The sequence below is a fragment of the Prionailurus bengalensis genome, chromosome E1, assembly GCF_016509475.1.
Source record: "Prionailurus bengalensis isolate Pbe53 chromosome E1, Fcat_Pben_1.1_paternal_pri, whole genome shotgun sequence".
Lineage (NCBI taxonomy): Eukaryota > Metazoa > Chordata > Mammalia > Carnivora > Felidae > Prionailurus > Prionailurus bengalensis.
This window is the reverse complement of record NC_057347.1, coordinates 35,517,773-35,543,947: the sequence shown is the minus strand read 5'-3', so window position 1 is coordinate 35,543,947 and position 26,175 is coordinate 35,517,773. Positions and strand designations below refer to the sequence as shown.

The 26,175-nt window shown below is 54.1% G+C and overlaps 1 protein-coding gene across 1 annotated transcript in view; it reads right to left on the bottom strand.

Moving 5' to 3' along the window:
- Positions 1 to 219: 219 nt before the first annotated feature.
- Positions 220 to 26,175, bottom strand: part of FAM117A (family with sequence similarity 117 member A) — a 43,860-nt gene continuing 17,904 nt past the window's right edge. The window contains exons 2-8 of the mRNA XM_043584123.1: positions 18,931 to 19,100; positions 10,420 to 10,515; positions 8,374 to 8,484; positions 7,744 to 7,878; positions 6,404 to 6,605; positions 4,557 to 4,707; positions 220 to 1,446 (exon numbers count right to left, since the gene is read on the bottom strand). Of these exons, the coding sequence (XP_043440058.1) occupies positions 1,146 to 1,446; positions 4,557 to 4,707; positions 6,404 to 6,605; positions 7,744 to 7,878; positions 8,374 to 8,484; positions 10,420 to 10,515; positions 18,931 to 19,100 (1,166 nt within the window). The 3' untranslated portion in view covers positions 220 to 1,145. The remainder of the gene's footprint in view (positions 1,447 to 4,556; positions 4,708 to 6,403; positions 6,606 to 7,743; positions 7,879 to 8,373; positions 8,485 to 10,419; positions 10,516 to 18,930; positions 19,101 to 26,175) is intronic.

Here is a 26,175-nt window from a genome sequence, read left to right as displayed (position 1 = left end):
AGACGTCCGTGTAAAGAATCCAAGCCTAGTGACCTGAGGACAGGAACACTGTCCATCCACACAATGCCCACATCCATGTAACATCCGCATTCTTACATGTTCAGTAAAGACCCCTCTTGAAGATAAGCAGGAAATGATCAATATAATACCTCCAATCTCTATCTCATTCCCTCCCCCCTCCCCCCCCCCCCCCAAATCATGTCTAACAGAACCTCAGGCTGCTGGGAATACTTATTTATTTGGTCTATTAACACCAAGATCTGCAAAAAAACAACTTCTAAACACAGGATAAGAAAACTTGAACATTAACATTCTTCGATTTCGCGTAAGCTCTGCAGTACGGAAAATATACAAACTTCAAACAGCTGCAAAAATAGTGTCTTTGGGAGAAAATAGAGTTTCTACATCGATACAAGAAAAATAGGCATTTTTCTAATCCAACCCAGTCCTGGGGCAGGTGGAGGGTGGAGGGTCGCCACTTGCCACCTGGAGGAATGCCAGCTGTCCCTCTCCCCCACTGCCCACCTGGGGCTGGGCAAGCCGGGCCGCTGCTTAAGACAATCTTAGGGTGAAAGCGAGATGAAAATGCCACTTGGGAAAACGCTTGGTTCCCATCTCTGCCAGCAGCTGCATTGGTCAAGTGTTCTGGCCCTTGAGGGCTGCTTTGGTCGGCTCCTCCAATGAGAGGGAGGCATGGGGAGGGGGGGTATATATCTTCACGTCTCCTCCTCCGTGTCCGGGGGTGGGGGGGGGAGAGGGAAGGATATCTGTGGGGTCCCCTCTCCTTCGATCATGGGCAGCTTGCTCCATGACAAGGTCAAGGGCGCCATATACAGCCCTTTGGACTCACACCCAGGGGTGGGGGACCCAAGACCTTCGGGGGTGAGTTTTCCACCAAGTGAGAGAGGCGGCAAGAACACAGGTGTGACTTGTGAGCTGCCCAGCTGCTAGTGGAGAAGGCAGGTCCCCTCACATTCGGAGGGGCCGGTGTCCGCCAGAAAGAGGACCCGGGGCTTTGACACGATAAATGAAAGTGCTCGAAGGCCGGAAGGGAAGGGCTCCTTCATCCCCCACCTCAGGGGAGCTAGGGAGGGGCCTGCCACCAAGGCACTGGTCTCCATGGCGAAGTGATGGGGTCAGGGCCCTCAGACCACCAGGGAACTCTGGAAAAGCACAGGCTCTTCTGATGGCGGGGTGCGCTGCCACGGCTCGAATGGCAGCGAGGAGGCTTTGGTGGCCTCTGGATCCTTCCGAGGCGGTGGCCTGGGGCTGGCAGGGGGAAGGGGGGACCCCGGGCTCGAGGGGCAGTTGCGGAAAATGAAGCCCATGCTGGGGAAGAGGGGCTTCATCAAGCTGACGGGGCAGAAGGCCGAGCCGGTCGGGTTGAAATGAACTTTGTTCTTGTCAGGACAGGAAGTCAGGAAGGCCAGGTCAGGGCCTGGGGACCTGGAGGACGGAGAGAGAAACACACACACACACGGAGAGAAACAGCTAGTGAGAAGGGATGGGGGCATCAGGGGAACTGGGTCTCTGTTCAAACGGGAGAAAACTACAGGCTACTAAGCCAGTCTTTAGGCCCTCCGCTCTCCATTTATTAGGAATAGGGTTAAACCACAGGAAATCTAGAAACAGGAGGGATTAAAGCTAGACCGGAAGGAGAACTTCCTCACGATGTGATTTCTGAAGAGGAAACCAAGGGATCTTTTCTAAAAAAAATTTTTCTAATATTTATTTTTGAGAGAGACAGAGACAGAATGCGGGTGGGTTAGGGGCAGAGAGAGAGGGAGACACGGAATCCAAAGCAGGCTCCAAGCTGTCAGCACAGAGCCTGACGCGGGGCTCGAACTCACGAGCCGTGAGATCATGACCTGAGCCGAAGTCGGACGCTCAACTGACTGAGCCACCCAGGCGCCCCCCAAGGGATCTTTTAATTTGAGAGATTTTATCAGTAAGCAGTGTTTTGGGGGCAGGCCACTTGCCCAAAAGCAGAGGCCCAGGCAAAGTGATTTTCTAAGACTTTTTGTAGCCTAACGCAGGGTTTCTCAGAAACAGCGCTATGGACGTGTGGGGCTGGGTAACTCTTGGTGGCAGGGAGCTGTCCTGAGCCTTGTGGGATGCTTACCCGCATCCCTGGGCCCTACCCACCAGGTGCCAGGAGCACCTGTGCCCCCCTTAGGCTGTGACAACCAAAAATGTTTCCTGACATTGCCAAATGTCCCCTGGCGGGGGTGGGGGGGGTGGGGAGGGGGGTTGTCCCCCACTGAAATCTACTGACCTAAAGAATCTCATTTTTTACACATTTGAAAGGTGTGATTTTTTTCAAAGCCCTTGCTGAGAGGCAAGGGTAACAACCGTCTGGAGAAGGCAGCCCGACCTTAATAGGAGGTCTGGGCTCTAACTCACCACGCGGTCCTGACCCGCCTATCTCACCTTTAATGTGGAAACAACCGCCCCCACCCTTTTGGTCATGTGGAGGAAACGGAAGGATAAAAGGAGTGAGGTCAGGGAGTTCTAGAGTAAGGAATCCTTATGATAAAGAAGATCCGAGGATGGGGGTGCCCGGGTGGCTCAGTTGGTTGAGCGTCCAACTTCAGCTCAGGTCATGATCTCGTGGGTCGTGAGCTCGAGCCCCACGCCGGGCTTTCTGCCGTCAGTGCACAGCCTGCTTTGGATCCTCTGTCCCCTCTCTCTCTGCCCCTCTCCCTCTCCTTCTCCCTCTCTCTCTCTCTCTCTCTCAAAGACCCATGGGAAGGCCTGCGGTCCCTGGGGAGTCCACAGCGGCAAGGTATCCCCCCGACCAAGAAGGGTTGAAAAGAATCGGTGTGTGCACGCACACTTAGGGATGGCGACCCGGGAGACCGAGCACCCCTCAAAGGACATGAGGGCATGACCCTGAAGGGCTTGATTCCCCCTCTTCCCTGGGAAATCCGGGCCATCTTATAGGATCAGCAGCTAGGAAAAGGAGAACGTGGCAAAAGAATTGCTGAACACAGGGACTTCCCAATAGGAAAGTTGGTAACAATGAAAAGGCCGCAAGGAGCTGGGAATTTCTATCCCAGGGCATCCCGGAAAGCATTCAGTGGGTCACCGCCTCTCTGAAAGGGTTAACGCAGGGGCAGGACGCCGCAGGACATGACTTTAAGACCTCTGCTGGCATCATGAGTCCATGGAAGGATCAGGACAGGCACCAGCCTTATTTCCACAAGCAACCCCAGCTCGGAGTTACTCAAGTATACTCAGCAGGCTGAAGCACCTGCTTCAGCCGCAAGGTGTGGCCCTCTTCCTCCACACCACCCCTGGGGACCCAGGGTTCTTGGAGAGGTACCAAGGCAACAGTGATGCTGGGAGAAAAACCCTGGGGGGGAGGGGGCTGTGATTTTCTCCATAATTCCCACTCCGGCTTATAGATGGGCCCCTGCCGCTACCATGGACTGTCCTCTCCCGTATCTGAAACGTGAACGGAGCTCTCAAGTCTCAAACCCTGTCCTAGCTACATCTTGGCTCACACGCCATGACTTAAATCTTCCTGAGAATCTGCCCCGCTGACAATGAAACTGGCAGGGGGAATGAAATGAGCTCTTAGGGCACCTGCTAAGGGGCATATGGAAAGGTTTGGCCGTCTCTGCTAATGGGAGGGAGCAGAAGTCAATCAACATCAGAATGGGAAGGGGGGTGAAGAGGAGACAGGGAAACAGACCACAAGAGACTCTTAAGGATCGAGAACAAACTGAGGGAGGGGGGTGGGGGGTGGGGGGGTGGGCTAGAAGGGGGATGGGAATTAAGGAGGGCACGTGTTGTGATGAGCACTGGGCGTTGTATGTAAGCGATGAATCGCTGAATTCTACTCCTGAAACCAATACTGCACCGTGTGTTAACTAACTAGAATTTAAATTAAAAAAAAAACAAAAAACCAACGCCAGAATGGCTTCTGAGTTGTCCAACCTGGGTCGGGACAATTCCATAGTCCATCCTTGCAAGGACTGGACATTTCTGTCTGGGAGTTCATGACACTCGAACCACTGCAGCCACAGGGTGAAGACTTGACTCAGAAGCCGTTAGGAGGCCGTTTGGGGGACTGTCACTGCGGTGGGGACGAGACACCTCGCCTCTCTGCCTGAGAGAATTGGTATGTTCTCTCTCTCTCTCTCTCTCTCTCTCTCTCTCTCTCTCTCCGATTACTGTCTAGCAAGCTCACGCCTTCCACGGGGATGGAAAAAAAATAGAAGAAACAAAGGGTTTAGGTTTCAGATCTGTTTCCTTTCCACCTCCTGCAGCACTTGTGGCTGGCATGTGGGCAGAGAGCAGGTTTCCATGGAGATAACGATAAGCAAAGATTGAAGGGCTCAGAGTAGGTAATGTCAACAAGTTTGATGGTGGAAAAAGTGCAATACCAATCATCTGAAGTTGACAACGTCCCCGGGACAGAGAGTCCAAGACCGAAGAAGAGCCAGTCGGGTGGGACGGTGCAGGGGCTCCCCGCCTTCCCCAGCCTGCCCCAGCCCGCCCCTGCCTGCCCCTGCCCGCCCCTGCCCGCCCTGTCCACAGCAGGTACTCACGTGGCCTCTTCAAACACACGTACTCTCTCGCAGCCTTCCGGGGGCTCCCGCTTAAAGACGTAGCTGTGATTGGGCCGAGGGGAGGCGGCAAAGGCAAGGACTGGAGATGGGCTGCTGTCTTCAAGGCAGGCTGGGTGGCCCGGAGAGGAGGCTGCAAACAGAGCAAGGCTGAGCCCAGTGGAGCTGAAGGAAAGGAAGGTCTCCGCTTCCCTGGGCTCAGGCCTCGGTGGAAAAAGGCGACACTGGCAGACGCGGTGAGGGGGCCGGTGGCCGTTATGCTAATCCCGGCTGCCCGTCCGTCCTCTCCCTTAGAACATCTTTGAGGTGGCCTACCAAAGTGCGTATCTCTTTGTTTTTTTTTTTTTTTTTAACGTTTATTTTTATTTTTGGGACAGAGAGAGACAGAGCATGAACGGGGGAGGGGCAGAGTGAGAGGGAGACACAGAATCGGAAACAGGCTCCAGGCTCGGAGCCATCAGCCCAGAGCCTGACGTGGGGCTCGAACTCACGGACCGCGAGATCGTGACCTGGCTGAAGTCGGACGCTTAACCGACTGCGCCACCCAGGCGCCCCTAGTCCGTATCTCTTTGTATGGGATTAAAAAAAGTACAGCTGAGTGGATGGAAAAACCAGGTCTGTTATCAATTCTGGATTCCCAGGAGGTAGCCTGCAACTGGGGCTCCAAGTCTGACTTTAAAGAATCCTAACTTCCATCTCCCCATGTTCCTCCAAGACTACCCTGCCCTGCTGCGAACGTGCCACAGCTGCTTCCTCACCATGGTCTGGAAAAGCTACCCCCTCTTCCAGGAAGAGCTCCTGTGCCGACTCAGAGAAGCCATCGTCACTCAACCCCGCTGGTGGGATAAGATTCCTCTCCCTTTCCACGCGGCGAATGTACTTTGCCTAGGCTGCAAATATTGACCTTATCTGTATTTATCTCACGTTTATTCCTTATTACCCTCTGCTCTGTTTACCTCTGTGTACTGTTAGGTCATGCCCTTGACCAGCCTCCCTCACGGGGTGCTGCGAGGACCCAACCCGGTGAGGCAGTTCCTCGGGGCTCTAGGACAGGACGATCATTATCGCAGGGAGGAAGGGCTTGGGTCTCGCCCTCCCGGAAAGGTTCCGGGACACAGGACCAAGTGGAGATCTGGAGTCAGAAAGCTTGGGTTTCAATCTGGGTCCATGTGACCCTGGGGGCAAGAGACCACCTAAGCTTATTTTAGATCTTTCGCAACCACCTTGAGACCTGTTGCTGGTGATGTGCACGGTGGACCCCCGAACGGGCTCAGCATCCTGAGCCTTCGCCAAAAAATGAGGATGGGAGACACTGTTTGCCCGGGTCACAGTCAGAAGGAAATACAAGTGCAGGTGCGGAGACTTGATATAAATTATAAATCAGAATCTGGGGGCGCGTGGCTGGCTCAGTCGGTTAAGCATCCCACTTCGGTTTCAGTTGTGATCTCACGGTTCGCGGGTTCGAGCCCCGCGTCGGGCTCTGGGCTGACAGCTCAGAGTCTGGGGCCTGCTTCGGATTCTGTGTCTTCCTCTCTCTCTGCCCCTCCCCTGCTCATGCTCTGTCTGTCTCTCTCTCTCTCTCTCTCTCTCTCTCTCTCAAAAATAAATAAACGTTAAAAAAAAATTTAAAAAACAATCAGAATCTGTGCGGGAGGACTGTTATTACTACCGGTGTCACATATAGGATAAAAATGGTTCACGAAGATATTCTGGTCGGTTAGGAAGGAGAACTCCCAGGCGTGAAATTGATTAGAGGTAGAAAGGGCGTGGAGCCTCCCCCACCCCCCGTACCTCACGTGGGCCCTTCTGCCCCAGCCTCCTCAGCTTACCTTTGTCGTTGGGGACGGACGCCAGCTCCTCGCCTGCACCCCGGTGTTCCTCACGGCTGGCCTGGCCCGAAGGCTGGGGGGATGCCAGGGGCACGGAGGGAGAGCTGGCAAGGTTGCCAGGCTCCAGGAGGAGGAGGGGGTGGTCACAGCTGCCGCTCTGGGGGGGAGCTGGGGCGCGGTGCCCATCAGGGATATCAAGGATCTGCGGGGGAAGAGGGTGGGAAAGGACCCTCAGGCCCCTGTCTTCAGGCCAACAGAGCTGCGGTGACCCTTCAGGCCCTCCCCTCGGTTGGTCTGTCCTCTATTCGTCACACACAGCGACAGCAGGACATGGTTTTCTTAAGTCACTAATTTAAGGGAAAGCCCTTGCTAGGTCTGAAAACAGCACTTGTGGCCCAATTTAGAATTACGCGTTTATTTGTACAGTTTCCTCAAGGTGAGGCCCCCACCAGGCTCTAAGCCTCGAGGGCAGGGGCCTCCTCCGGATACACGAAGATGATGAACATTCGGGAAGCGCGACGGGGGGCAGGCCACCGGGCCACTGACCACGCGAGCCAGGGCAGGACAAGCACGCACGTTATGATCACGTAGAATATACCCCCGCCTCGCTTTTTAACCATCAGCGGTACTTGGACCCGCAGCTCACCAAACTGTGTGTGTGTGTGTGTGTGTGTGTCTGGGTGGGTGGGTCTAAAATCCCACATACGCGTAAATTAAAAATCAACTAGCAAGTAACTCATAAACTGAGGTGTGTGCCCGTTAGAATTATATTAATACTGCCCAACTGGCATTCTCCGATTGCACTGTGTCAGTATAAAAATGTGCCTGAGACTGCAGAAAAGGTAGCAAATAATTCTGCCCGGGAGTGGGGGGGGTGGGGGGCGGGGGGGGGAGGATGGGGAGGCTGCACAGGGGCAACTAGGCATATGAAGGATGAATGTGGGTCACCAGGTGGACGTGGGGGGAGAGGTGATGACACTCCTGAGGCACGGGCGGGGACAGTGATGGGATGGTGACGAGGGAGCAGGGAGCTGGTGCCATGGCTGAAGAGCGATGCCCAGCCCCTTCCCCCTGGCTGGGGAGCCCCCTCTCTCCACCCAGCCCGGCCCCTTCCCTTTCCACTCAGCCCCCCAAAGCCTGCCCCAGCCGCACCGCCCAGCTCCGCCGTCCCGAAGGCCAAGCCCATTTGAGCGTAACAGACTCCATTTGTGTTCCTCGCTCAGGCTGGTGTTCGCACTGCTCTGTTGAGGTCTCCGTGGTCTGGAGCCCCTGGAGAGCAAAAGTCCGCCCCCCAACCCCGGGCCACTGGCTGTCCCGCGTCAAGGGCGTGCCCCACTCACCCGCAACAGCTCCTCTTCTCCCTGTTCCTTCACAAACACCTCCTCCAGCTCTTGGTTGAGCCCTTCCAGGCTCCGGTGCAGGCAGGGGCTGAGTCGCAGGACAGGTGACCCTGAGGGGAAGCTGGGAGGGGACGCCTGAGGAGGAGGCAGATGAAGGAATCACGGACCCCCCTCTCCCCCCACCCCCCACTCCCAAGCCCTGTACAGTTACTAGTTCTGATGGGGGGGTGGGGGGTGGGGCAGGGGGTGAGGTCCTGTCTACACAGCAGGACCAAGGGAATAAAGGAGGATCTGGGGACAGTCGCCAATTGCTACAGGAAAACTTGATGGCCTTTTCCCCAGAAGTTTAGCGCTTCGAGAGGTCTAGAGTGAGCTTTTAGATAAGTCTGCAGGCTCACCACTGCCTCCCTCGGAGACGGGCGCAGGGGTTGAGGGGAGAACCATTCCCAAGGGCAAGAAGCCCATCCGGCCTCACTCAGAGTTCAAGTTTTGGCTAAAACCACCCGGACAGCCACACGGCCACGGCACATGCAGGGTGGCAGTCTCTTGTCAACAGCTGTAAGACCCGAGAGGACGGGCACTGGGGGACGACAAGGGGCACGGGGCCCTGGGGAGGGGGCGGAAACATACCCTCAGTGCTCCCCGCACGGCGTGGTCCCCTTGGAGTGGGGAGCCCCGCTCCTTCTCCTTTCCACTGCGGCTCAGCTTTGTCCTCTGCAGTTGCTGCTTCAACTTGGTAATCTGGCAGCCCAGAGAGAGGGTGGGGGTGGGGCCGAGGCAGGTGAAGCAACGCTAAAGGGCACCAGGTCCCCCCTCCCACGCGTGGCTCCTGCCCGAGCCCGTGCAAATACATAAAAGGAGGCTGGAAAACCTCTCGTGGTGGTGTTCACAACTGTGATAATACATTCGTTGGGCAAGTTGGAGACCTTATTCACTAGATATTTGTTTGTTTGTTTGTTTGTTTGTTTAAATTACCACGTACTGCATGGATCAGTTGGAAAGATGAATCAGATAGGTCGGTTTCCAAAAAATTAAAAATACGCAATGCCGAAAGCATTTTTGTCTCTCCCAGATTCCAAAGGCGTGGAAATACTACTCTATTAATAGAAATGGGAAATGAGGTTTTTGAATTCAGTCTTCCAAGTACATTCGCGGCCATCTCACAGGCCCCGGGACCAGGAAGGGTGGAAGGATTTCCCCCCAGGTTGAAAGCAGACGGCACTGAGCAAGGAGCAGGCTCTCAAGAAGGAATATCAGATTTTGTCCTGGCTTCCAGATCTTGTACCAAAAACGTGTTATCATCAACGGTTTTGACTATTATCCCCGTCACGTCTCTAACCCTCCACCTCCTTGCCCTCAGCTGGTGAATGCTCTGGAAATGCAGATCTAGTTAAATACGGGCCCAAAGTAAAGAGCATTCAGAGAGTAGACCTGCCGCCCAGAGCCATACAAATTGTGACCCCTGCCAAGAAGAAAGTGGTTTTAGAGTTGCTGTCAGACTCGGTTCATGCCGTGACTCCACGTTTAGGGCAAATAACTTGCTGACTCTGACAATTACAAACTCTACATACTTTGTATTTCCCACTAGTCTTTTTTTAATGTTTATTTTTTATTTATTTTTGAGAGAGAGAGAGAGGTAGAACATGAGCAGGAGAGGGGCAGAGAGAGAGAGGGAGAGAGAGAATCCCAAGCAGGCTCTGTGCCATCAGGGCAGAGCATGATGCAGGACTTGAATCCACGAACCGTGAGATCATGACCTGAGCCGAAATCAAGAGTCAGACATTTAAGTCGACTGAGCCACCCAGGCGTCTCTTTTCTCTTCTTTTAAAAACAAGGCTAGGGGCACCTGGCTCAGTCGGTTAAGCCTCTGACCTCACTCAGCTCAGGTCATGATCTCACAGTTCGTGGGTTTGAGCCCCGCATCGGGCTCTGTGCTGACATCTCAGAGCCTGGAGCCTGCTTCAGATTCTGGGTCTCCCTCTCTCTCTGCCCCTCCCCCACTTGTGCTCTGTTTCTCTCTCTCTCAAAAATAAACAAACACTAAAAAAAAAAAAAAAAAAAAAAGCTAGGGTTGCCTGAGCGGCTCAGTCAGTTAAGCGTCTGACTTTGGCTCAGATCGTAAGCTCACGGTTCTTGAGTTCGAGCCCCGCGTCGGGCTCTGTGCTGACAACTCAGAGCCTGGAGCCTGCTTCCGATTCTGTGACTCCCTCTCTCTCTGCTCCTGCCCCACTTGCCCTGTCTCTCTCTCCAAAATAAACAAACATTTTAAAAAATTTAAGAAAAAAAAAATGAAACAAGGCTAGATGACTAGTTAAGTAAGAAGTGAGGTTGGGGGCTTCCAGTCCCCAGAAACTCACTCTCTTTCTCCAGCCTCTGACTGGCTTATCTGGACACAACCTCAAAGTAAAGCGAGAACAACAGCGGCTCCCATCTCGCGCTTGGCTGCTGGAGGGCACCAGCAGTCGCTGGCAAAGCCCCAGCCGGCAGAAGGGTCTGGACTTCTAAGCCGGGCCCCCCAGGCCACTGACAGCTTCGAAGGAGCCATCTCATTAGTAAAAGGCTAGACCAAGGCAGGGGGGACTGAAGATGTGAGGCCACGTTGGAGCAGACGCGTCGCCGTGCTGGGTGTGGACAGGACGTAGCTACCATGGCCAGGGAGGCGGAGGGAGCAGTTACCTCTTTTCGGTGATCTGTGCTGCCCCAGGACGCCGAGCGCTTGTGCGTACAGGAGCTGGCCCGCTCACCTTCAAGCTCTTGCCAGGACAGGGGGGTCTGCAGGGAGAGAAACCCCCGTGAAACAGAACAGCTTCTCAGGCAGGCTCCGGGGAAGCAGCCACACCATTGCCTGGATGGAGGCGGCGGCTCTTGGAAGGCTTCTCTCTCGTCTGTTCGTCAGCCTCCACCTGCCCTGCCTCTCCCCCGATCCACGTTCTCCGGGAAGCCTTCCCTGATGCGCCAGGAAGGCCAACCGTCTCTTTATTCCCTTATGAAGTTTACACATGGATGTGTTCCGGGGGCTCCCCATGGCTGAGGACGAGTGCTGCCCCTCCCCATCCCAACCAGCTTCGAAAGAACAGGGGCTTGGGGAACCACTGGCATCCTCGAGCCCTGGATCCTTTATGGGTCCGGCACGGCGAAAATGTCAGCAGCGGTCCCCCGTCCTCCAACTCTGACCAAAGCAGAGACTTCTGGGTAGCCCGGTTTCTCAAGCTCGTTGTGTGATTTTCCCCTGTACACAGAATAAGTGTCGGGGGCCCCGAAGTCCTCCTGAATACACATGGGAGGGGACATTCTCAGCGAGGAGGAAGCCAGAATTTGGAACTCAGCCCCGACTCCTGACCCCTCTTGGCTTTATCACAACTCCTTCTCTTGGGCCCTGTTCTGCCTTTCGTGAGAACAGAGCTCTCAGCCGGCCCTATCCCTCTCCCCAACCCCCGGCCCTGGCTGCATAGAAGGCCAGGGGCCCAAGATCGAGACAGAGGGAGTTGGAGACCCACTTCCTGGGCCCCAACCTGAGGGAGGAAGCCGTTGGCTGAAGCAAGAGGCCCAGGAGGACAAGATCACTTCCCACCACCAACACCCCTACTTCCATTCCAAGGGAGAGGCCCAAGGGGGAATGTTCCAGGGGAACCGGCTCTAACTTCTCTGCACAAGCTGCCAAACCATGAGGGCCTGGGAACCATCTCCTCCAACAGATCTGCTGACCTCCCCCGAGAGGCTGTTGCAAACAGAAAAGGGGGAGGATGGGGGGGGGGAGAAAAAAAACAAAACCCCGCCACCACTCACCATCCAACAGTTTTGAAGAACTGGGGGGTGAGAGGCAGACTGCCCTGCGTGACAGCTGTACAGAGGGGCCACAGGGGGCTGAGTCTCCCTGGCTCTTCCCTGTCCCAGCTGCTGACCAGGACCTTTCCTGGGCCAGGCGACACAGCGGGGAGGGGGGGATGGGGGAGAGGGGGAGACAGCGGCCCCACCCTCCCTCCCTGATGCTAGCGCCACAAGGAAGACCGTCCAGGGCTCCAGTCTCCACACCCCCCTCGTTCAGGGAGAGGGCACCCAGCACGTCCTGCGGGCCCGCGGCCCAAGCCCTCGAGGTAAACCTGGCCGTGACAGCAATACGGCCGCCAAGCGGCTGGTCTACTTCCAAATGCCCGTGTCTCTCTAAACTAGGGTGTCGGCAGACAGAGCCTCAGGAGAGCTGCCGCTCCTACTACAGAGTAAGGAGAAGGCGCCCCTCTCCAGGGGCCCCCTTGGCCCAGCGGACGCACGGACGCGCCTCCCCTCCCGGGGGCTCCGAAACCAACCCTCCCGATCGCTGGCTCTGCTCCTCAGAGGGACGGCAAAGGGGAGGGTGGAAATGCCCATCGCCCCTCGGCCGCCGGAAAGATCCCGTGCTCACAAGGGGGGACGGGGGAGACCGGCCTAAAAGCAGCCCCATCCAGGCTGCCGGCGGTTCCCCTAACATCTCTCGTAGACTCTTCGACTGCCTCCTTCCTTCTGAGGCGCGTGAGGGGGTGGAGGGAGACAGGTGGGCAGGCACCGGAGTTGAGAAAGGGTGTGAAAATTCACGCCCGACGGGGGTCATCTCCCTCGGTCACTGTACCCCAGCTCTCCCTGCTCGGCCACATCTTCCAGCAACCGCGGCCGCCTCTGTGTAGACCATGCTACCAGGGCCACTGCTTTGCCCCAGTGCCCGCCGATATCACTGTCTTACCGTCCATCTGTCCCACGGGCCCTCCGTACCTGGCACTCGTCCCACTCAGGCAAGCCTAGCTCTGCCTCCTTTCTCCCCCTTTACCCTGGATCTCCACGCCTGGCCTCACCCTGGACCTCTATGCCCGGGCTCTCCATCTAAGATGACCTGTCCTACCAACTCTTCCCAGCCTTTCCCTCGGGGAACTCTCTTAACTTGTCCATGTCGTGCTGGCTGCTCCTTTGTTCCGCGTCTGCTCTGGACAGATGGGCCCAGAGTATACACATCATCCATACCCTCAACAGATAGTTACAGAACGCATACTGCGTGTCAGGTGCCGTTCCAGGCGCCGGGGACACCACAAGGCACAAGACAACAAAAACCCGTGTCCCCTCTGAGTTGATGTTCTGCTTGGGGACATAAGAGAAAATCACAGCAAAAAAAGGGGAGAGGAATGCTGGGCAGGGGACCGTCATTTAAAAAAAGAATTTTTTTTTTTTAATGTTTATTTATTTTTGAGAGAGAGAGAGAGAGCAGGGGAGGGGCAGAGAGAGAGGGAGACACAGAATCCGAAGCAGGCTCCAGGCTCTGAGCTGTCAGCCCAGAGCCGGACGCGGGGCTTGAACCCACGAACCATGAGATCATGATCTGAGCCGAAGTCAGATACTTGACTGACTGAGCCACCAGGGGAACGTCATTGTAAAGGTCAGGGATGTCCTCGCTGAAAAAGGAATGTCTGAAGGAAGCCGTGAGGGAGCTGAGGGAGTGAGCCATGTGACTATCTGCGGTAAGAGTGGGCAAGATGGAGGGAACAGCAAGTGCAAAGGCCCTGAGGCAGGAGCAAGCCTGGTGTGTTTGGGAATGATAAGGAGGCCAGCACGGCTGGAGCAGAGTGAGTGAGAGGCAAGGTAGTAGCAGATGAGGTCAGTAGGTGTGACGGCCTGAAAAATGACCCTGCAAAGATACCAGGTCCCAATCCCTGGAACCTGTAAATGTTACCTTCTACGATAAAGTTTTTGCAAATGTGATTAAATGGTGGATCTCAAGGTGGGAAGCTTATCCTGGGTTATCCAGACAAATAGGGCCATTACGAGTGTCCTTACAAGAGAGACAGAGGGCAATTGGACACCCAGGGAAGAAGATAAGGTGATGTGACCCCAGAGGCAGCTGCTGGAGTGATGTGGCCACAAGCCAAGGCTCGCAGGGAGCCTCCTCAGAGCGCGTGGCCCTGCCAGCACCTTGGAAGGTGAAACAGAATTCGACTTCTGGCCTCCAGATCTGCGAGAGAACCAAGTGATGTTGTTTTAAGCCACTGAGTTTGAGGTAATTTGTTATAGCAGCCCCAGGAACTGAATTCAATAGGTCATCCCCTGTCTGAAGGTGTTTACGCGCTGGCTTGGGGTATCTGTCGGGCAAGCCCGTGCACGAGTATGGGTCTGGGCCCCTCCGACTGAACTCAGACTGTCAAGAGTGGGGACCACACCCTGCTCCTTGTTTCTAGCGCATGTGGATAGACAGGCCACTTCTCTGGGTCTCACCACGGAGGTCTGGGCCAAAGTCTCCACGGGGTGTAGACAAGTCACAGCGAAGGAAGGCTACCCTTCAAAGAGCAACCGTTTACGGCACAACCGGGGTCAAGCCATGCCGCATGACGGCAATGGCAGCAGTCACTCCCGACGATCCTTTGGAAGCGGGATAGGGCTTGAGGTCAGCAGACCAAGATGTCGTGCTTGTCAAGGGGATTCATGCATCGGAACAGATTTATTTTAGCACCCTGGCCCAACGGGAGCAGCTGAGGGAGAAGCAGGGCTACTCGCTCGCCGTGAGTGACATCAGCCAACTGTGCAGATGATGCCTGGATTGGGCAACACTGGATGTGGGTCAAACCAAGGAAGCCTTGCCTGGGCTTCTGGGCTCCCGGGCTCCCAGAGCTACATGTGGAAGGATGGCTGGGGGTGGGGGTGGGGGACAGCTTTCCAAAGAACGGCCTGGTAGAACAAGAAGGCAGGGGTCCCGTGGAGCTGAAAAGCCTCCAAGCTGGAACTTCTTCCACTGCCCCCAACCCAACTCAGTTTCTACCTGGACTCCAAGGCAAGAGTCCTGGCCATGCTGGCTCCAGTCACCACCGGAGCCCTGGGAACACGGCTCAGTACGCCTACGCGCGGGCACGAAGAACGGCGTGGTGCCTGATCTGGTATAGACGGTCAGCAACCACATGTCGAACTGAAGTTCAGCAGGGAATCAGCTCCTTGGGGACCCCGGCGAAATACAGGCAGGGAAAGGCTCTGAGGGTGGTCTGCCGGCCCACGCCAAGAGCTCGGGCTGCAGGTGGCCAAGGCCGCGGTCTCTGGCCCTCCAGTTGACGACGGAACTCTCAGGCTTTCCATCACGGACCCATTTGCAAATGCGCCGTGCTGTCGTCAAGCCATATGCTCGCCATTTTGGAAAACAGGTGCCGTGCCCAGGCCCCCCACACCCACAAGGAAGGCCTGTGACGGGCACGCTGAATTGTGTGTCATCACTAAGTGCTAAGGTGCTGGCTTGGGAAGAAGAGCAGCGAACAGAAAGAGAACACAGTAGGGAAAAGTCACAGAAGGGGAAGGCTTCCCAGACGAAGTATGCCACTCTGCCTCTGGCCTACAAGACACTCCAGTGAGGTTCGTCAGGGACTTAAGCCGGGTTTTTTCCCCCCAAAAGGTAAATCAAGCCTGAAGACAAAAAAGTCTACCATAGAGGCTTCCGCGCCTCACCCGGAGCATATGGAGGAAGCAGGGCTGGGATGCATAGAACAGGGGGCCAGGCAGAGCAGGTGCCCAGGGTCCCGTCTGTCTGCAGGATGAGACCAACGAGATCACTTCCTCCCTCCAGAAGAGTGCCTGGGGACACTCGTGCTTTGCACAGCAAGAAGGGAGGGGTGACCACAACCACCGGCATGTGCGGCCATCACCTGTCCCCAGCCCCGCCACTAGGAGGGCCAGCCCAGAGCACTCGGTGGCCAACACCGGTTTACCAGCTGACCTGGGAAGAAGGTGGTCCAGAGAGGGGAGGACATTCCTATTGACCTGGAGAATCCTCACAAAGCCCTCTAGGACACCAAAGAACCTCCTCCAGATGACGGTGACCCCACACAGGAGCCTTGCCCGTCCTCCCCGGGCTGGCCACTCTGTGCCCCACTCCCGCCGCACCCAAGCTCTCCCTTGGGCCTCACCAAGCTGGTCTCTGGGAGAGCTGGTCAGCTCTCTCCCATCGCTCTTCCTGGCTCCGAACGTGCAGAACTTCACAGAACAACCCACGCCCCCAAACAAGACCTATATCCCCCTCTCTTCCTCCCCTGCCCCAAAGGCTTGGGTAACCGTCTTCTGCCTCGCGACGAAGACTCGAGAATGCAGCGTGCCTGGCTACCTAAGTGGCGGGTGCTCTGTGCCCGCTGCCCAGGTCAGAAACTTGCTTGGAACAGGCAGGGTTCTTGCTCGCTCTAGGAGGTTCAGAGGGGGGCGCCGCTCAGCCTGACTCTGGCTGCCGCCCTCACTACAAAGCGTGTCCCAGGAACGCCAGGGCTGATGCGGTCTCCAAACCCACACACACACTCTAGCTGCTGGCTCTGGGGCGGGGGGGCAAACGAGGAGGCAAAAGTGAGGGCCTGCCTGCCAGGTACCGTAGACGTGCTACGCCGGTGTGGCTGGAAGAGAAGGGGCAGAAGGCAGGGGTGGGGTCAAAGAAATTAGGAAAAGGTTCTGGCATCCATCTGTTTTGTAACAACACAAAAGCTTGCAAGGACTTCCGTAAATCCCGCCTCCCCACCCTCCCTCTACCCTGGTCCATGCTCCCTTGTCTCTCCCCGGTAAAGGCCCTCCCTCATCTCTAGTCCTTTCTGGGGACGTGCCCGTGCTCTGCAGACAAGGAACACCAATTACTTTGGGAGACGTCAGGAGAGCCTCAGAGCTTCCCAGTGTAACACCAGTGTTGAAGGAGGTGGCTTGTGCCAGGCCAGGGGGCTCAAGCAGGAATGTGAATGGAGCCCAAAACCTGGAAGCAGATAATTCCCAGAAGGCCCAGGAATCAAAGACCGGCAGAGTGCATATTTTGGTTCGGATGCCTACGTTGATCAGAATTCTCCCACCTCTTGCCCGCAGCCACAATATTGACAGGTTGCTAAGAGTTCCTCGAGGGCTGGAGCCCATCCCGGGAAAAGAGGAAAGCTGCACAGCTTGGCTTTGCCAGACCCACGGAGGCGCATCGCTGACCTCTGTCTTGCTGTGGCAAGAAGCCCAGACTTGTTATATAAAAGATCTGGCCTGCAGCTGGGGCCCGAGTGAAAACACACAGCCTAGAGCCCAGGCCTCTAAATCCGGCCAGGGAACATCTGAGGGCGGCCCGGCCTTGAGTTGACAAAGAGAACGCTCTCCGAGGAGTGGGGTGGAGGCTTCCTAGAAGGTTGGTGGCCGGAAGTGACAGAGACGGGGAGAGGTGGGCTACCCGGAAGCCTGCACCTGTCAGAGGGGGATGCGCTCACAAGTTTGCACCCTCGAAGTCCTACCTGACCAGATACGTTATTTGGATTAAACACTCCTCTGAGACGAGAAAGGGAGTGGGTGCTCCAGGCCCCGGAGGGCAAAGCGTAAAGCTATCTTACTCGGCCTTTCTAAAGAATGCCGGGGTTGGGGCGCCTGGGTGGCTCAGTCGGTTAAGCGGCCGACTTCGGCTCAGGTCATGATCTCATGGTCCATGAGTTCAAGCCCCGCGTCGGGCTCTGTGCTGACAGCTCAGAGCCTGGAGCCCGCTTCGGATTCTGTGTCTCCCTCTCTCTCTGCCCCTCCCCCGTTCAGGCTCTGTCTCTCTCTGTCTCAAAAATAAATAAACGTTAAAAAAAAAAAATTTTTTTTAAGAATGCCGGGAACAGCAGTGCCCGGGGCTCCAAAGAAGCGGGCCCCCGCTGTCCGGTCCGCCGCTGGAGCGTGTCCTCCCTTCGTACTCTGTTTGTGGATCTAAAGAGGCCCGCTGATCTGGGCTGCGGCAAACTGTTGTTGGTTCAAGGTGGGGCATTCCCACGAGAATTCCTCTCGTCTAAACTGTGCCAAACATTTGGTCTCATCTCATCCCTTGGCTGTCTGCTCACTGGCCTTCATGGAATGGGCACCCAGACTCACAGAGGCCAAATCTTGTTCTCATTTCCTCATTCTTCATCCCACAGGCCGAGAACAGTACTGGGCCTTCAAACGTTCGCCGGCAACATTTGAAAATGAATCTCATTAAAAAAAAAAAAATAAACGAAAGAAAGGGACCGACGTGATGCGCACAACAGAGGAGGTAGGGGGACGGGAGGACACAAGACGCTTGCGTGCGTGGCGGTCACCCCGCCTGTGAGCGAGCAGAAGAGGCGCACACTCCCAGCTAGCAAAGGGACAGCTGACTTGCCCGGGACCCCCCAGGATGCAGGCCTGCCTCTGAGCCCGTGTTCTTCCCACCCCGTTTCCTCTTTCCTGAGGAACTGCATCAAAATGGAAACGATTTGACTCCTGACGACTGCTAAGCATGGTGAAGTCCCGAATCAGGTTAAGAAGTATCTCTGTACACGGGCGCCTGGGTGGCTCAGTCGGTTAAGTGTCCGACTTCAGCTCACGTCATGATCTTGACGTTCCTGAGTTCGAGCCCCGCTTCGGGCGCGCTGCTGTCCGCACAGAGCCGGCTTTGGACCCTCTGTCCCCGTCGCTCTCTGCCCCTCATGCGCATGAGCTCTCTCTTTCTCTCTCTCTCAAAAATCAATAAACATTTTTAAAAATGCAGAAAACAAAACTTAAAAAAAAAAAAGAAATATCTTTGTATAACTTCACATAGGAGATGATTCCTTGCTCGGGTGAACACTATCTTATTCAAAAGCTGACAAGTAGACTGGGTGATCTGCACAGATTCGTTCCAAGTTAAGGATTCCTACTGAAAAGACTGTCAGGAAGACAATGACTGACAGAGGGGACCTGGGCTTCAAAGGACCTGAATGGGCCCACTGAAATCCCACCGGGCTGCTGGCAAGGGGTCAAGTCTTCATGATCTGAGAACTTTCCCCTCCTACTGCTCCAGGGGGATCTCTCCTAGCTCACCACACTTATTGGACACCTCTTCCAGTTGTCTGGGGAATGCAAACTCGGCTGAATGTTGGCCTGCTTAAGTTTAGAAAGGTAAATCTCATTTTTTAGAACGCAGAATAGAGTCCAAAGTCAACTCTTGCTTACCCACACACGAAGACTCACAGCCAAACTGGAAAACCCAGATTGACTTCTCTCTTCCACCAGCCAGGTGGAATGCAAACTTGTTCTCACGTTAAGTTCACGGAGAAAACCAACCTGGTAAATACCAGATGATGAACAGCTACGTGATGCATATTCACAGCCAAACCCCAGGACAGATCATTCCAGTGACAGAGCTGGTGAGCAGACAAAAAGCCTCCTCAGCCAGCCCCCTCCCCCCATCCTTATCCCAGTAGGAGAGCGCGTCATTACCTGGGTGGCCTTGTCATTGGTACAGCAGGCGAAAGCCCCATCAGCATCTCGTGGCCACTGGCCCAGAAGGTAGGAGCTGAGGATGGTGTCCAGGGAGAATGTACGTCGGACCTGGGGTGGCTGAGGCCTACACACTGACTTTTCTGGGGCCACGGAGCACGGGACGCTGGCTGGAAGAGAGCACAGCCCGCACACCTTGACATGAGCACGGAGGAGGGAGACGTGGTAACCAAGCTTCTCTCTCCTAGGAAGCCTCATGTGACTGCCACGTCTTCACCTGTATCCACCTCCCTCCTACAAGAATATGGAGCGGCCCATAAAAGCAAATACAGTCTTGGGACGCCTGGGTGGCTCAGTCGGTTAAGCATCCGACTTCAGCTCAGGTCATGATCTCACGCTTCGAGGGTTCGAGCCCCGCGTCGGGCTCTGTGCTAACAGCTCGGAGCCTGGAGCCTGCTTGGGATTCTGTGTCTCCCTCTCTCCCTGCCCCTCCCCCACTCGCACTCTGTCTCTCTCACTCTCAAAAATGAATAAATGTTTAAAAAAAAAACTTAAAAAAAAAAAAAAAAAAGCAAATACAGTCTGACCGGAACTTTCCTGACTTAACCAGCTGGACTTTATCACTGGAAACAATTTACATCCTTTTACTTTGGATGAGGGGTTACTTTATACATGTCTTCTATCTTTTTCCTGTTCCTCATGGACTATGAACGTGAACTCTGAAGTCTCCATAGGGGAGCAGGACTGTTTCCCATCATTAACGAGGGAACTCTGTGTGGCCAAAAAGCAATCTTTTATCCACTGCCCTGCCTCTCTCTGGCACCCACGGCAGAGCTCCTAAGCACTGAACAAAATCAACCCAATTAACTGAAGGACTCTTTATAATTCCTTCAAGACTGGTTAGCTCAGCGAACCTAGGTGACAGGACAACAGAACTCCTTTCAACCACCCAGGATGGAGGAATCCAGCTAAGGAATCCAGCTTAGGAAAATCAGTCTCCGGGGCACCTGGGTGGCTCAGTCGGTTGAGTGTCCAACTTAGGCTCGGTTCATGATCTCGTGATTTGTGAGTTCGAGCCCCACATCGGTCTCTGTGCTGACAACTCAGAGCCTGGAGCCTGCTTCGGATTCTGTGTCTCCCTCTCTCTCTCTCTGTCCCTCCCCCACTCACACTCTGTCTCTCTCTCAAAAATAAATAAACATTAAAAAAAAAAAACTGAAAAAAGGAAAATCAGTCTTTGGGATCCCTCCACTGTCTCCAACTTCAGGTGAAATGGGACAAGCATAATAAAGCAATTATAAATCCATTCATTTAATTTTTACCTCCGTTAAGTTTGGGGAGAAGGTGAAAGTTGAAACCGTCATAAGATGTTAAGAGTTCTGGAATCATGTGTAAGTTTCAATCATCTGGGTTGACCCTGTTTTCCATGGCCACATTCAAAACATTCTACTATCTCGAGATCTGTAAAGGTTCTTTCCTTTAAACAGAGCAAAACGCTTCCACATCTGCAGTATTCCCTTGACAATTCATGTGTGCATTAAGCAGAGCAAAAGGAACCGGGGACTGTAGGTATAAATAAACTTGAAGAGCTTCATATTAAAAAGACACCAACTGGCTGGCAGTTCCTAAAAAGTTAAACATAAAATCACCATACAACCCAGCGATTCCGCTTCTAGGTAAATATACAAGAGAATCAATAGCAGGGTCTTGAGAAGATATATATGCACTCATGGTCACAGCAGTCCTATTCAACCACCAAAAAGTTGGAAGCCACCAAATGCCCATCAACAGATGAACTGGATAAAGAAAACGTGGTGTGTGCACGCAATGGATTATTAGTCCCAAAAAGAAATGAAATTGCGATACATGCTACGACACGATGAAACTTTGAAACATTATGCTAAGTGAGGGGCGCCTGGGTGGCTCGTAAACGTTAAAAAAGAAAAAAAAAAAAAGAGAAACTAACACCATGTATGTTATCCAGATCCATTTACACATTTACACACATTTTGACAGAGCTGTAATCAATATGAAACGCACATTGTGTTCTGCTTTGCTCTACCCATTTCACATACGCATCTCCAAGTATCGACAATCTACATATTTATCGCTTTCAATGACTACATAATGTTCCACCAGGTTGGTATACGGTAGTTTGCTTAGCCACTCCCATATTATTGGACATTTGAGGGGTCTCCCTGCTCGCGATTCGCGTATCACAAATGTTACAACGCGGATAACTTTCAGTCTGTTTTTACTTAATCCCTGGCATATTTCTGAGTCCTCTCCCTCAGCTCTCATATGCGCTCACTTAAAACCCACGAGAAATGGGGCGCCTGGGTGGCTCAGTCGGTTAAGCGTCTGACTTCGGCTCAGGTCATGATCTCACGGTCCGTGGGTTCGAGTCCCGCGTCGGGCTCTGGGCTGACAGCTCAGAGCCTGGAGCCCGCTTCGGATTCTGTGTCTCCCTCTCTCTCTGCCCCTCCCCTGTTCATGCTCTGTCTCTCTCTGTCTCAAAAATAAATAAACATTAAAAAAAAATAAATGAAAAACACACGAGAAATGACATGTTGCAAACGTAGTAAGTGAATTGTGGGAAAGTCGGGAAATAGACAAACAAAAAGAAAAACCTCGAACCTCAGCATCCAAAGAGAATCACAGGTAATACCATGATAGATATAACCATGTCAGCCTTATTGCTCTGTGTGTGTGTGTGTGTGTGTGTGTGTGTGTGTGCTTTAAAATAAAAAATGGGCTGGGGGGAGGGGCGGGGAGTGCGCCTGGGTGGCTCCGTCGGTAAAGCACCTGACTCTTGATTTCAGCTCAGGTTATGATCTCACAGTCTGTAAGTTCGACCCCCCACACTGGGTCCTGTGCTGACAGTGGGGAGCCTGCTTGGGATTCTCTCTCTCTCCCTCTCTATTCCTCCCCCACTTGTGCTCTTTCTCTCTCAAAATAAATGAATAAAACCAATTTAAATACATAAATAAAATACAAATACAAAATAGGGGGCACCTGGCTGGCCCAGATCAGTGGAACATGTGACTCTTGATCTCAGAGTAGTGAGGTTAAGCCCCATGTTGGGTGTAGAGATTACTTAAAAAGTGAAAAAATCTTGGGGCGCCTGGGTGGCTTAGTTGGTTGAGCGTCTGGCTCTTGATTTCAGCTCAGGTCATAATCTCCCAGTTCGTGTGTCCAAGCCCTGCCTCGGGCTCTGTGCTGACAGGGCAGAGTGTGCTTGGGATTCTCTCTCTCCCTCTCGCTACCTGTCCCTCCCCACCGCCCTCTCTCAAAATAAATAAACTATAAAAAAAAATAAAAAATAAAAAAATGTCAAAACACATAAAATTTAAAAATGGGATCATTTTTTACATGTTGTTTTCCAATACGTTTTCACCTGATACCATAAACATTTCTCCAAATAATACATATTGACCTACAAGCTATCCTTTTAAATGATCTTAACATTTCTGTCAAAACTCTTCAAAGGTTTTCTTTCAATGGATACTACGCACCATTTCCCACCCATGTCCGGAGCCTTCCCTCCTCTGAGGTTTTGCCCACGTGCCCAGGGTGGAAATCGGCCCCATGAATCAGGGCCGGCCTAACCACTCCACCTCCACGAAGCCTTCTGGATTTCCTGGAAGGAATATCTCGGGATTTTCTGATTTTCCCCAGCACTCTGTGCCTTTCTAGTACTTAGCATCCTCTCTCTTGGGTTACGAGTATTTTAACTCCTAGATAATAAACAACCTGCAGCCAAGGACTGTCCCTAACTTATCTTTGTACCCCACACAGCGCCTAGGACATAGGGCTGGTGGTTGGGCAGTACCTAAGTCTTCGTGTAAAATCAAAACAGGTTACTACAAGGGGCCGCCTCCTCTAATTATACCACGGATTCAAAGTCTGTGCATCCATGCTCAACCCGCTCCCCGTGAATAAAGCCCCCAGGCCTGCCTGTCTCTTCCTCTCCCCGGCTCAGGAAGGCCCGCCCTCTCTCTTTCTGCTCCCTGAGCCTTGTTATACCCAGTGAGGCAGCGACGGGCATGCTGGGTTCCAGCCCCAGCTTCATCTTCCACACGAGCCCGTCCACCACTCTTTTTCCTATCCTGGATTTAAGACCAAACGGTGGCAGTCCAGATATTTTGTGGAGGCTTTGACACAGGCTGGCAGGCAGGTCAGACATCACATTGCTGCCCTGTGGTCCGCCGAAAGTGCCCATGAGACCCCGGGGATGAGAAAGCAAGTTTACAGGATGACGTGACCGAGTAACAGAGAGGCAGGTGGGAAGCAGATGAGCAAGAGGTTGGCATAAAGGCCAGAAGGCCGTGATCCTGACAGCTCCTTCATTGCTGTGCAAAAGAGGGCTAGGGCTCCTGGGCAGGGGCAGGGGGTTGGAGGGTGAAGCAGCCAGGGGGAGATATCCCTGGGAACTGCCTCGCCCAGCCCCTTGGCAGAAGCTGCAGCAAAAGCATCTTTGGGATTTTTCCTTTACGGGGACCACGAGGACTCGCTGGTATTTGTATAGAACTTTCGAGTTTCACCCCATTTGCGCGGTGTTTTAATGCAGGTCTTTACTCCCCTGTCAGCCCTGAAAGGGGCTGGGGGGATTGTAAAGGGAACTAAGGGCCAGAGGGGGCCAGGCTCGGGCTAGACTCGGTCACCCACAAGGTCCGAGGTGGTCCTAACACCTAAACCCAAGACTCTTTCCTCCCCAATCACCCCACACAGGCTCCTGGCCCTTCGGCATCAGGAACATCCTGAGAGGTTGCACCTGCAGGAAGGACTGTCCTTTTAGCCCCTTTTTGGGGAAGAAAACCTTTCGAGGGCAGGCACTGCCCAGGTGTCTGGGCTGATTTTGTTTCCTGGGTTGGTTGGGTTATTTTTTAAAGTCTTTGAGACCTTGGGATTCTATGATCTCCTAGGGACCATTTAAACCACATCCATTTGGGGGTGCCTGGGTGGCTCAGTCGCCTGAGCGTCTGACTTCGGCTCAGGTCATGATCTCGCGGTTCGTGAGTTCGAGCCCCATGTAGGGCTCTGTGCTGACAGCTCAGAGCCCGGAGCCTGCCTCGGATTCTGTGTCTCCCTCTCTCTCTGCCCCTCCCTGCTCACACTCTGTCTCTCCCTCTCTCTCAAAAATAAATAAACATAAAAAAACTTTTTTAAACCACACCCATTTGGTATCCGTATGCATTACCCCTCATATCCCACCCCACTCACGAGCTCTGGTAGGAGTCTAACCTCAGGGACAACTATGAGGGATGGGACTGTCCTCCCAGGACTCCCAGGGCGAGGGGGGACCCAGAATCCTGGAGTTTGCTATGAGAATCCAACCACCCACTGTGGTCAACTCTACATGCTTTTTGGCACCAAAGTTATTCATAAAGACTCTGAGGGCATCATGGGTCCTGATTGACTCCTCCAAGTACATAAAAATAACAATACCAAAAAGAAAGGAAGAAAGAAAGAAAGAAAGAAAGAAAGGAAGGAAGCACCCGATCCAGAACCAGCAGCCTCTGATGCCCGCCTCTCTGCCAGACTTGCAAGGATCTCATTGCATCAAAGTCAAACTGGAGGCCTTGCCTCAGTTTCTCTTCCTCCAAAGACAACAGGGCCTCAGCCATATTTCGACAGTGACCACATCCTAGTGCCGGCACAGCTCCTACCAGCCACAAGGTGACAGACTCCCCTTCTGTCTCGGAGACCTCAGCAAGGCCCCACTTCCCCTCCCTGACCCCCAAACTCTTGGCATGTCCCAATACCTCTGGAGAGAAGAAAATGCCACGTTCCCTTCAAGCTCGGAAAGAAGGGGAGGAGGGCACTTCGTGGAAAATTAGATTTTGATAGAAAAAGAAAATTTACCACTTACTTCAAAACCCTAAATGGTTTGGGAGCACCTGCTAATCTGGGGCACCAAAACCAATAAAGGGCAAAACCAAGGTGTCAAGTTCTCCCCACCCCCGCCCCGGCCCCCCCCCCCCCCCCCCCCCCCCCCCCCCCCCCCCCGCCACTAAATGGAACACCATCCAAAGCTAGAATCAGACAGTGACATGTATCGTGTCACCCTCAAGGGGGCGACAGTCTGGAGCAACGTGGGCCCCGCAGATCCAGAAGCAGCTCTGACGTGAGGGAGCCAGTTAGTTGGGACCAAGGCTCTACCCACCTTGTGATGTGACTGCAGCCACTGCCGCCAGATCTCACTGCGCCTGCTCTCCCATCTGGCAAACAGGAGCCCGGGCCCAGCCTACGTTCCCTCCTAGGGATGCTCCAAAGAGCAGAAGATGAGAGGCAAAACTGCTTTAAAGCCTTCACCAGACAGATCAGGTTGAACCAGTTAACGTCACTTAATCCCTTCCTCTTCCGTGATTCTTCAGGACAGAAGGTGGCGGTGGGGGGGGGGGGAGGGGAAGGAGCCTAGGAAGAGAACGAGCTCTAGCCAGGTTATCCCTTGGGAACGTGCACTACTCCGGCGTCAAAGCCTCTGCTTTATTAATGCCAGTCGAAGCCAGTATAGGCAGCACCCTGAATAAATGGAGAGGGACACACAGCCGCTTGGAGAAGCTGTGCTGCCCACGGAGACCTAGCTCAGGTGGGGACCGTCCCCTGAGAAGTCCCCCGAGCGAGAGCGTCGTCGAAACGGGGCTGAGCCCTCCCGGACATACCGGAAAGATCGGGGGACTGGGGTCTGCGCGGCCACTGTGGGAGTACAGCTAAAGCGGCAGCACTGAGAGGTCGCGACGGTTGCTTGCGGTTGGAAGATGAGCTGGTTTCATTTCTGGAAAGTACCCCTCTCAGATTTGGGAAGCTGGTGCGGGGCGGGGGGGGGGGGGGGAGGGAAACAGGACAATCGGCTCCCCTAGCTGAGAAGCAACGCCCGTATCACGACGGGCCTGTGACAAAGCAGCAGGCCTTGGTGGGGGGGGGTGGCGGAGGGGGGGGACGGGCACCAGCTGGGTGCCTGCGGGAGGGTGGAGTGTCCTGTTTACAGCGCTGTGGGGTATTATCGGCCCATCGCATGTAGCAGCCTCCACAGCCCAACCACCTGGCGAAGCACCCTGGCACGGGGCCAGGCCATTTCACCATGCAGCTGAGCAGCGGCGGAGGCTTGGGTTCTTGGGCAACGGCAAATGGAAAAAACAAAACACAACAGCGCACGCCGGAGATAAGAAGCCTCAGGTGCTATCTTCCAGCGCCACTTGGTTCGGTTTCCCAACTGCTGCATTTGTATGGCTTCGGGGACAG